This window comes from Cyrtonyx montezumae, unplaced genomic scaffold (assembly GCF_038088225.1).
Source record: "Cyrtonyx montezumae isolate F1298 unplaced genomic scaffold, pur_monq_1.0 scaffold_0, whole genome shotgun sequence".
Lineage (NCBI taxonomy): Eukaryota > Metazoa > Chordata > Aves > Galliformes > Odontophoridae > Cyrtonyx > Cyrtonyx montezumae.
In genome coordinates, this window is record NW_027071824.1 from 2201317 (window position 1) to 2213159 (window position 11843).

At 47.7% G+C, this 11843-nt stretch overlaps 1 protein-coding gene across 1 annotated transcript; it reads left to right on the top strand.

The window, feature by feature from the left end:
• The first annotated feature begins 4495 nt into the window (after positions 1–4495).
• LRRN4 (leucine rich repeat neuronal 4) lies at positions 4496–11289 on the top strand. The gene is made up of 4 exons (XM_065746182.1): positions 4496–5215; positions 6761–6962; positions 8352–8489; positions 9592–11289. The coding sequence occupies exons 1-4, from the start codon at positions 4528–4530 to the stop codon at positions 10913–10915; spliced, it is 2352 nt and encodes a 783-aa protein (XP_065602254.1). The 5' UTR covers positions 4496–4527; the 3' UTR covers positions 10916–11289.
• Positions 11290–11843: the final 554 nt, after the last annotated feature.

Consider the following 11843-nt stretch of genomic DNA (forward strand, 5'->3'; position numbering starts at 1 on the left):
GCACACTCTGACTCTCTCCTCAGCACTTTCTACATGGGCCAGGGGACCATCCAGTTTTACTTCAGATGAGGACTGACTTGCTTCTCACTCGCTTGACACAAGCCAGGTATTTTCCTCAGTGTAAGAACTACCTGTGACAGATAGTCCAAATCCAAACACTTGCAGTATTTGAAACCTGCCCAGAGGGAGCTGTGGGTGAGCTGAATACAGATGTCCATTCCACAGCTGCCCTCTGCCATGCAGCCTCCATGCCAGCTGCTTACTTTCAGCCAGGATCAGGGCCATGTCTGTGCTGCAGCCCTGCATTTGGCAACAACAGGCTCCTTTATGTTGTTCACCAGGAAGCAGAGCTCTGTGCTAGCCACTCTCAGCACGCTGCTTGTCACAACCATCACATGAAACACCTGTAGTTTCCACCTGTTGTTTAAATTACGTGAATATGCAGATCCAGACATAGGGAAACTTCAAATACAGTTCCCACTAGCTCAGCATGTGACTCTACAGTGCTTAGCTAACACACGTACTTCCAGTCAAGGATGCCTTGGCTGAGGTTCCAGTGAAAATACCAAATCTTTCCATTCTTTGCCACCCCTCCCTCTATCTCACTCTCATGCGTCACTGCCTTTCTCAGAAAGCCTTCCTGCTGCTTTGCAAGCAGAAGCTCTGCCAGCTCATTCAGGCTGGCACGTAAGCATCACCATCTGCCATGCTTCCCTGCCCCTGCCCTGTCTCCATGGTTTTTGAGATCGTCATTTCTTCTTGTACCACCCAACTTACAAGGCTCCTGGATGAGTGGTAAGGAACATGTAGAGAGGAATCTGTTCTTATCCATTCGCATGGGGCAGTGGCTGCAGCTCCTGTAGTCATCCCAGGGGTAATGAGAGTGAGGGCACTCTGCACCTCTACCCCAGGCTGCAGCAGCCTGCTCTGCCTGGGCCTGCATGCAGCCCTGCTCAGGGCCAGCTGCTCATCTTCCATCCCACCCATGGCACCAAGCATATCCCAGCCAGACTCAGATCTTCCCCTTCATGCACACCAGATACCACACCCTTACTCATGCAATAACCTGGTTTAACTTGGCTTTCACTGCCTTGTACCACCATTTCAGCAGTCTATAGTAACCAAGTTACTAAGTGCTCAGTCCCGGGACTGCACAAGAGATGCTTTACAGGGAGAGTATCTGCCCTGGAACGTATGTGAAATGCACAGACAAAACACCAAACATGAATGTTGTTTAGATTAAATAAAAAGCCTTTAGGAAACTAATACTTTGGCTCAGATGTGACTGCATTCTATATGTCGTGTTTAATGAAACCAACGTCAGATCAGGGCAAAATGCTGCCAGTGTCAGATGGCTGCTGTCTGCTCTTAACAGATTCCATGGGGTGTCTCACTGCTGCCTTCAGAATGCACTACTGTAACAGACGACATACAAGCCCCATAGTTTTCTGAAAGCTTGGACTAAATAATCCTTTCTCTTTCTAATCTCTGCAGGAAAACATCTTGCTTGTGCTTGCTCTGTGGAGCGACCTGTAAAGTATTTTTTCTGTTGGCTTTAAAAGCCATTCTCCAGATTTTTCAGGATATTTTCATTCTTAGCCATCATTTGGACTGCAGCCATTAAGAAACACTCATCTCTTAAGCTTTACAGCCTGGTACCATGCTCACCTTCTCCTTTTCTCCCCGTGGTTCTGCTTATCGCCGTGTCACTGAGGAATGCAGGGCTCATCTCTAGCATTCCTCCAGGCAGGGTGGTTTTGTGCAGCACTGAATCAGCCCTAAGGAGGGGGTGTCTGCTTTAGCTCTTAGTGCCTCATAGATCATCCGTGTGGAAAAAAAGCTAACAAAAATGCCTGCCTTTACTGAGCATTCCCTCAGGTTGCCACCAGAACTCCCAGAAAAGCAGAATAAGATCAATAACCTGAAGAAACAGCAACTTGAGAAAAGACCAAAGTGACACACAGGGAGAAAGGAAATCTCTGCCTGCTGCCATCAGATGATTTCCCACCAGGCTGGCTTTTGCTCCTACCCACTCCTGTAGCAGATGCTTTAGAATTTGTTAACCTGTTCCAGTTTGCCCTTTGAACCTGGGGGATCTCCAAAGCTACCTGTCGTCCTGTGAACACCTGGCCTATGTGCTGCCCTAAGTGCAGCCCTGCCAGCTGCTCCACCAAGGTTAATCCGTGGGATTAGCCCTTCATTTAGGAAACTATTTGTCTTGCCCAAGAGCCCTTCCGAACAGAACAACCTGTATGCTGCATTCAGCCTCCAAGGGAACCACAAGGGCACTGGAGAGTCCTACTCAGAGCCCATATCTTGATCCATGGATGTTCTGGTGTTTTTCAAGGCCCACTCCCCACACAGATAATAAATGACACGGTCAGAAGATAAGGTGTGCATACAAGCAGAGTCAAGGATTTTGTGAAAGCAAGACCTTTATCTGCACTTTAGCACCGAAGCCCACAATCCTGTTCTCCCTTCTATGTCATCATCTCTTTTGTTGTTCTGACGAATGAAAAGCTCTCCCTGGAAATGTTAAGAACAGTATTATAGCACCAACTGAGCAGCCGCATTTTTACTTTTGCTTCGGAACAACCTCTGTTAATACATTCTTCTCATGTTCCTGCTCTTAGTCTCAGCCCTCAACCTTTTTGTTTGAACTGTGGCAAAGCCAACAGACCTAGATCAGAGCAGTCCCTTGGCTTTACACACCAGCAAAGGAAGAGGGAAGGTGCAGGAAGGGAACCTTCCCCAGCAGATGCAGCACGTAGAAGTCCCCGCACGGCAGGACTGGGAGCTGTCACACTGATGTGTGATGCTGCAGGCTTCTCCCTCAGCTGAAGGGATTTTGCAGGAGCAGCAGGTGGGCAGCAGCTTTCCTGGGGCACGTCCCAGGGGACTGCTCGGAGGGAGTGCCCTGTAAGAAGCCATCCATCCTGGGAGAACAGTCCTCGGAGTTACTCCCAAGTGCAAGTGCCTTACAGAGAAATGTAAATACTTTAAGCCTTTTATTGGCACGCAGAGTTATCAACACCCTTGTCAGCAGATGGAGCATATCTCCACATCATTACACTCTGTCCGCAAAAAAAAAAAAAAAAAAAAAATCCAGAAGAATTCCTCTCCCCTCCCAGGCTCCCTCCGCCCCAGGAAGATGCGAGCGGTGGGACTGCAGGCCCTGCTCCGTCCCCTTTACCCCCGTGCTCAGAAGCAGAAGGCGGCGGCGGATCCGCCCGGGGAGCAGCGCTGAGAAACGGCAGCCTTCCCACCCTGCCGCGAGCGGGGCACGCCGCGCAGCCACCCCCTCCCCACGCAGGGGGGAGCGAGCCGGCAACAAACGTCGCCCGTGCTGGTGGGCAGAGCCGCGAGCAGAGGAAGCCGGGAACAACACAGACCGACGCTCCTCGGCTGAGTCACCGGAGTGTATAAAAACACAGCCCGGCAGCCGGTGCTGCGCCAAAGGGGAGGCACGAGGCATCGGGACTCTCGGGGCAGGTACGTGCGAGCGGCTGCGGTTTACACGTGGGGGCTGCGGGTGAATGTAAGAGCAGGATCCAGCGGTCCCGCTCCTCCCGTCCTCCCGCTGCCATGTGCCGTGAGCAGGGAAGCCGGCAGCCCCGGGGCCGGGAGGTCCTGAGGCTGCTCTGCTCTTGGGCAGCTCCAGATGTCGAAAAGGACTCAGGTGACCAAAGCACGCTGGCTGGTCCCTACTTCAAACCTGAGACAGGAGCAATAAATGATGGTCTGGGCAATACCAGGCGCCGCTCAGAGAACAGCAAGCAGCTATTAAGGTGAAGAAAGAGCCTGAAACAGTAGATTAGTAAGTAAAGCACTAATTCAGGGCTACGGTTAATTCGTTCTCTGACAGAGAACTACCTGCACTGCCTTGGACAAGTCACTTAGGACCTCTATTTTTCAAAGGGGTCTTCAGTTTCCTCCTGAGCTTTTGTAGTTCTAAGAGGAGCGATGCAGTCTACTTTGGTAGGAGTCTAATGGATTTCATGTATTTTTCGAAATGTTTGTCTATCAAAAACGCCTCTCATCACCCATCTCATAGAGATCTCGATGAGTGAACCAGAGGCTGTGATACCCACACAAATCCAGCTGGGCTGGGACACACAGAGGGAACCATAACATCCAATAAAGTGCATCCGAGTACCCCAGGCTTCTGCAGCCCTGATCCAGGAGCACACACTCCATTTTCAAACACTTGAACAACGACATGGGTCAGGAGCCACGTTATCAGTATCTCGGCATGAAAAACTGTAGGCCAACTTCGGCTAAGATCACATGACAATCCTGTCCCAGGGGGCTCCTATTTGCTTAGGTTTAATTATAGAAGAGACATTAATTATCCCTTACACAACAGGAAACCACTTACAAGCGTTTCACTTTCAAATAGCTCATAGCTACCTGGAAGGATTTTAATGTAATGTAATGTCTGTCTGTAATGCTGACTTTATGTTTTCCTTTCCCCAAAACAAAAAACAAACAGATCTTGCAACTAACTGCAAATCAGCTAGCAGAAAGATGTTCTCCCTCTTGCTCATCCTCTGTCTGCTGGCAAGGAACACAGCATCAGGCCCAGTGAGCAGAGCAGAGCCTGCAGCATCCAGGGATGTCACCACCTTTTTTCAACTGGCTCAGGGAGACTCTCTGGAGAACGTTAATCTCACCAGCATGTCCTGTGAGGATCGGAAGAACAGGACATGGATCACCCTGCAGCTGACCAACAGCAGCCTGACAACTTTCCCCATCTGCCTCCCAGAGACCCTGGAGATCTTGGATCTCAGCAACAACCTCTTAGAAGAGGCAAACGGCACAAACATAGCAAACCTCCCGCTGCTGCGCATCCTCTCTCTGAGGCAGAACCTTCTGCAGGCAGTCAGATGGGGGTCTGAAACCTTCAGCAGTCTCCATTTCCTGGACTTAAGCTTTAACAAGCTGTCATCTGTGCCACCATGCCACACCTCTTCAATGCCTAACCTGAGGTGGCTGTCCATGGCCGGAAATCCACTGACTGAAATCCAACCACTGGCTTTTTCCTGTTACCCCCAGCTACAGTTCCTGAACCTCTCCGCAACTCTGCTTGGCCAAGAAGGCAGCAGGGGAATTCAGGAGTCTGCATTTGCCATCAGTCTATCCCCTGGCGATGCTCTGCACAGGCCTGAGAACACCATCAGTGTGCTTGATCTGAGCAGGACCTTTCTTGAGAGAAGTAAGTTTACAGATTTCTCACGGTAAACATGGGGTCTGATCTCACCCACAGCTGATGTGAGTGTGCGAGGCACTCCCCAGAGTCACGTAACCCAGGGGGAGAGGCCCTGGCATGGAGCAGCCTCTGTAAGGGAGAGTGGAGAGGACAGCACCAAGCATCATTGCCCATCTCATTGCAGCACCTTGTCTCTCTCCTAATCCCACAGCGTGCCACTGCCAGCCCCAGGATTAGCTTTAGGAAGTGCAGAAGGAATTTCATTTCTCTTTCCAGACAAATGGCTGAAATCTTTCATTGTCTATCCTCATGCCTATACCCTGCTTTACACTGCTGCACTGAAGGAGCACAGAGTGTGGCAGCCACAGCTGGCCCAATGCTTCCACACAGTGAGACTTCCCAGCCCAGGGCAACTGGTGGCACAACTTTTCCTTCTGTCCCACCTCTGCTGTGAGCTTATTTGTAATGGAGGTGCTGAGGCAGGGAGATGCTGAGTGCTTTGTCCAGCTGGGGCAGAGCCAAGGCCTGGCCCCAGTTCTCCTGTACACCACACCACTGCCTCCCTGGCCTACCCACATGGCCACCTCATGCATTTCCGTCTCACTTCATAGCAGTTTTATTTGTCTAAAACAATTCTACTCTCACAAAGGCTCAGTGAGGTGTCACTGTGGATTATTTGTCAGCACTGGCACAAAGAAGCATAGCACGGGGTCACAGCAGTCATACCTCCCAGAACAGGGCAGCAACTCCTCTACTTAAGGGAAGGGAGCAAGAGGAAGGCAGCACCAAGGGATCCTTCCCATATGTGCCGGCCCCAGTTCCAGCAGGCAGCAGCATGGATCTCCTGAGGCTGGAGGTGTCACCTCACTGCACATCTCCAACACAATTTCTAACACCTCTTGTGGTAGTGAGTTACATGATTCAGTCCTGGGATGGAAAGGCACTTTTGTATAAGGCCCGTTCCCTCCATGGTTTCATGTCTCAGCTTCTTCCTGTGGTAGGAGATAGGGGATATTATTTGCTTTTCTCACACCATTCAGGACTTTGCAGACCTCTCTCGTTGCCCTCCAGACATTAATTCTCTGAGTAGGGAATCCATTTAACCTCACCTAATAAGAAAACTTCCATCTCTCTGGTTGCCTTTATTGCTTTTTTTCTGTATCTTCCCTTATCCTCTGCCCTACAATGGCATGGCCAGGCCTGCAAATAACATTACAAAAATGGCTGCTCTGGTGTTTACATGCCTATGTACTGATTTTTGTTTATATTCCCTTCCCACAGAGAGTAGCTGCAGAAAACCACAGAGATATTTTACAGCACTATGAATTCAGATCTTTTATCTAGTAGCTCCCTAGTCAGTTCCCGTTAAGTCACTAATAAATCCACTTGCTTCACAAGGAGAGGGCTCCATCTTTTCCATGTAGTACTTGGCAGTATCTCACTAACATCTACCATCGGGCCAACACAGTTCAGTCTGCTTCCTTTTCCTAGGCAGAAATTCACAGCAATGCTCTATTTACGCAACAAGTAAAAATCTCTCTTCTGCTTCAGTTCAAGTTGAGTGGACCAGAGACTTATCCAACCTCAGATCACTTCACCTGACAAAGATGTCACGATTACGAAGCCTCGATACCGACTTCAGGTCTATGCCTCATCTCAAAGAGCTGAACTGCAGAGACTCCCACTCCCTGGGTTTCGTGAGGACAGAGATGTTTGAAAGTGCACCTCACCTAAACTATCTCTCCTTCCAAAAGTGAGTTGCTTCTTCTTTTGTGTTCTTCATCAGTCATTGCCTTTGCCTCCCAGAACAACTGTGCATGGAGAGGATTTTTATGCAAAGGTTGTTTCACATCACATCTGTAGAAAAGGGGCATGGGCTTGTGTGTCGTGGAAAAACAATGTACACAGCCAGGTACACCACGTGAAGCCCGTGCTGTAGCAGCAGGACTGATACAGCAGGAGAACTGGTAAAGCTCAAAGAGCTGACATGAGACTTGTAGTAATAGCACAGTTACTATTTGCCTGAGATAACATCCATCCTGCTGCCACTCCACTAGAAGACTTCACCCAGTGTTGTTGAGATTAGCACAGATGCTCTGAAGCCTCCTTTTGATAGCAGATCATGCTTCCCAAGCCTGGGATACACTTGGGATTCTCTCTGCTTCTTTCAGTGTGCGGGAATAAAAGCTCCTCATTCAGCGTTAGTAAAACAGTTTAGACCTCAGCAATAACACATCAGCACGGCTTACTCATTGTGCCACACACCTACTGGAGCACTGTGGAAAACAAAAATCTGAAGGTGATATATCAAGATCAGGGTAAACTGCACACAGAAGAGTCAACACAAAGGAAAACATCTGGAGAACACCTTAGAAGACTTCATAATATTGGCCCAGATTATAAGCAAATCACCAAGCAAACACTATAGCAGTGGCTGTGCTCTTAAGTTTCAGGAAAATCAACAGACCTCTTCAAGCAAAATATAAAATAAATCCCCCACTAGATTGCCACACTGAATTTACACGGCACTTTACAACACACACAGAAACGACAGTTCTAAGCTCTAAAAATCAGGACCTAAACTTGATAAGAAAAAAGGAGTACCAAAGTTGCAGAGAAAGGAGAGCACCTTCTGAGCACTCGGGCTCCAGGGACTTCACTCTTTCTCTGCAGCTAGGACAGTTTAACAGTAAAGGCAAGCAAGGTCTTCCTAGATCAGTTACTTGATTTAGTAGATGAAGGTATATGAGGGTAATTAACATGAAGGGTGTGACTGGCATGGAGAAAGTCAAGCCACTAGAAACACACTGAGAAAGAAGCCAGAGAAATGACATAACATAAAAGTGCAGGTGAATGCACGATGGCAGAGAGAACCTTTTCCTTTCCAGCTGCCATCTCTGAGGGTGCTTATCCACTTACAGCACTTTTGGTATATACAGACAGCAGCCACACTGCAAGTTAGAGCAACGGGCAGATATCAACCTGGACTTTCAAATGCAGAATGGGAGTGTTGCTAGTGTGGTATTTCCAAGGAAACTGACAATACTGCACTGTATCTTACATAGGATAGGCTAATAAGCACGCTCCAATTCTTCTAAGGTGAGCTTAGCACTAATTACTGTATTTATTTGCCATCTTCTAGCTGTAACCTGAGTTCCTTTAATTCTTGGAACACCAACTCTTCAGACAGTATCACCATCAACTTGCATGGAAATCCTCTGTTATGTGACTGCAGGCTCTCCTGGCTGCTCTCCACGCCCAAGAAATTTGTGCTGCAGAAGTAAGTGTGTTCAAGGAGATGAAGCAATCCTCTTTATACACAACTTAAATATGCAAGTTATTTGAAGACCAAATAGTCACTGTCATACAAGTTACTCACATTCCCTGTGTGTTCCTCCATTCCACAAGAGGTAAAAATGTAACATCCAGCCTCCTTTAAGTAGGAATTATGGCTGAATTACACTTGAAAGTGGACAAATGCAGTGGGCATACATAGAAAGATATAAAGTGACATTAGTTGTGAATTCTGAGAGTAGTTCATTTTCCCTCTTTTGGTTCATATTCCTCTATTTACTGGAGATTAAAAAAAAAAGGGGGCTAGCTAGGTAGCCTTGATGGACAAGCACCAGGAGCAGGACTGGAAGACTTTGCAAGTACTTTTGTCCACAATTTCCTCCTTGCTCTCGCATTCCCAAAGCCAAAAGCAGCGAACAAAACCTCTTGCAAAAAGCACCGTTTGTCCTCAATTGTTTTCATGCTTTCCAAGGGTTTTACAGATTAACTACAATAAGCTGTAGTTACAAGAAGTACTTTGCATATGTATGTATGATCTGTCTTCCTTTGGAAGGGCCACCAAGAAGATTTCACAACCCATAACTAAGAAAGCAGGGAAGTGTACTGTTACAATCAGATCGCCTCTCTTCGGGACAGACTTAGCATTTGCATTCTTTACAGAAGCCTGCAGGGACTGAGTAAAGAAAGAAACTGATCTCAGTCACTTAAAAGCACATCCAGCATTAGCATAGCTCTAGCTGTCTAAGCCAGCCAATTGAGGATCCTGGGGACCCTGTTACAACTCTCTACATGTGGTTCCTTCTTAGTGTAGCGTTAAAAGTCTGAACCTTTAATATGAGCTGCCTTGAACTCAGACACTCTTGCCAAGGTCCACTGCATAGCAAAGGATGCTCTGTCTCAGGCACCTTAAAAACCAAGAGCTAGTCAGCTCTGTTCACAGTGCTGTGGAAAGTCATCTATTTAGCACAGGACTATTGTTAACACAATGTGATTTTGGTCTAGGCTTCACATCTTTAATATGAGGAATGGCTTTGGATAAAAAGGAACCTGGAATGTGGTATTTCTGTTCTAACTTGTCCTCTCTGCAGGGTTTTGGACACTTTTTGCATCACATCCCAAGAAAACCAGGACAGGCCTTCAATCTCTCTTCCACTGCAAGAACTCTACAATAAATGCCAGGCTGAGAAAGATTTCTCACTGCCTGACTCAAACACAGCCCCCAGCCAAGGCGACCCTTTCAGCCTTGCCAGCTACTACACCACCACTGCAGCAACGGCAACAGACTCTGCTCTGCTAACCAAAGACACTTACACTGGCTTCCTCATTCAGTGGAATGTAATGAGCACAACTGCAGCCAACCCAGCTGAGCTGATGCTCACAGAAGCCAACAGTTCCTCCCCTGAGGATGAGGCAGTTTCCGAATCCATGAGCCATCCCCCTCTCCTCTCATCTCTAACCACCTCCCCCAGTTTTCTCAGAGAGCTCTACAGCCAGACCACGGATTATGGCTCTGTGAGTCAAACTGAAACACAGCAGCTCCAGGGAGAGCTCAGTAAAACTCACATGGCATTTCCCCAGGAACGCCTATTCAGCCAGCCCACTAGCGAGCATTCCAGTCCAGCAACAGGAAAACCAGATGCCATTCCCCATTACATTCACTCCTTTGCCGTGGAAAGGACACCACAAACAAATCTACGGCAGCTGAACTCCACGAAGCCCAGCTCTCAGTCAGCATCCGCATCCACCCGACCACGGATCCACTATGTAGATGACTACGAATACAGCGAGGAGACAACGGAAACCCCTGTGCAACAAACGTACGTCTCCTGCGACTACAATCCCTGCAGACACCTTCAGAAGCCGTGCAGCGAACTTCAGAGAGCATCTCCGTGCTTATGTCCTGGCATGTCCACAGAAAATGAAATTCCAGACCCACCGAGGCTCAGAGGGGTGTCTGAAGTCACAGACAGCTCGGCACAGATACATTGGTGTGCCCCAAATTCCGTTGTTCGTACCTATCAGCTGATGCTTCACGACCAAGGCAGCGAGGAAGGACAGCTTGTCTTGGAGAACATTTATGCCACAGCAAGGCAGTACACTGTGTATAACCTCTCACCATACACCACTTACCACATTTGTGTGACTGCTTCAAACCGTGCAGGGTTAAGCCACACAGTAAACCAGGGAGCTGCAGGCAATTCATGCACCAAGTTCAGAACGAAGCCCAGCTACAAGTTTGTCTTTGCTGCTCTGTCCTCAGCAAGTGGACTCTTCCTCATTTCCACAATTATTTTGTCCATTTGCCTGTGCAAGGCTCGACAAAAGCCCCACAGTGAGCAATACGGTACACATCTAGTCTCCTACAAGAACCCAGCATTTGATTACCCATTAAAATTACAAACAACAGATTAGATCTAGGTGATTGTTCTACACATTCCAAGGTCACTGTCTATCACTTTGGTATGCTTTCCTTTATCAAAAAGTCTTTCAGCAAAAAAAGAAAACATCTGATATTACTGCCACCATGTTTCTAGAGGAGAATTAAAAAAAAAAAGAGGCAGCCACACAGAAAAAATGCCTTTGAGTTCTTGTTTCATGCTTAAGCATGGACATCAACCTTGGAAAGTTAGCTTTACACTCACCAATAAATATACTAACATACATTTCACACAGTGAGATGGTGCCTTGTCAGCTGTCACGGATACAGTCCACGCAGAGCAAGAATCCACAGCACATCTCACCAAGCAAGACAGACACTGCTTTTACTCCTGTGAGGCTGCTTTCATTTTCAAGTGTGTTACTGGAAGGAGTCTGAGAAAGATCTTGGCTCAGTGGCAAGGTGCTTTACACATCCAATTCCAGTAAATAACTCCGGTGACCAGAACTTCTCAGCTCTACTTCTGATCAAGATAAAGACACACAGGTTGATTGACAAAAGGAAGAGTGAGACACCGCAGGATGGTCACGGATGGCCAGGACAGTTGTCCTGTTCCAACTTTGTGTGATGCCTTCTGCAACTGAGGTTTCTGAGTGCTACCACAATAGCAACCATAGGCAGAGAGGAGTTTGCAAGACAGCAGTTCCTTACAGAAGGGTTCGGGGGGGGGGGGAAAGTACATCAGCATTTACTTCACAACTGACTTTAAACAAGAGATTACTGCTCAGTTCCATCTGCAGATTCAGCAGGCTGGTGACTTACTTCATACAGAGGCACAGAGCCAAGCAATGAAAGAATTGAATGTGTATGTTGCTGGGACTCGAAAAACTGAAATCCCGTCCACTAGCAACAGCAGGGATTTATGCAGACTTTTTTCACATGTACCCTGGGGTACTAATTTCT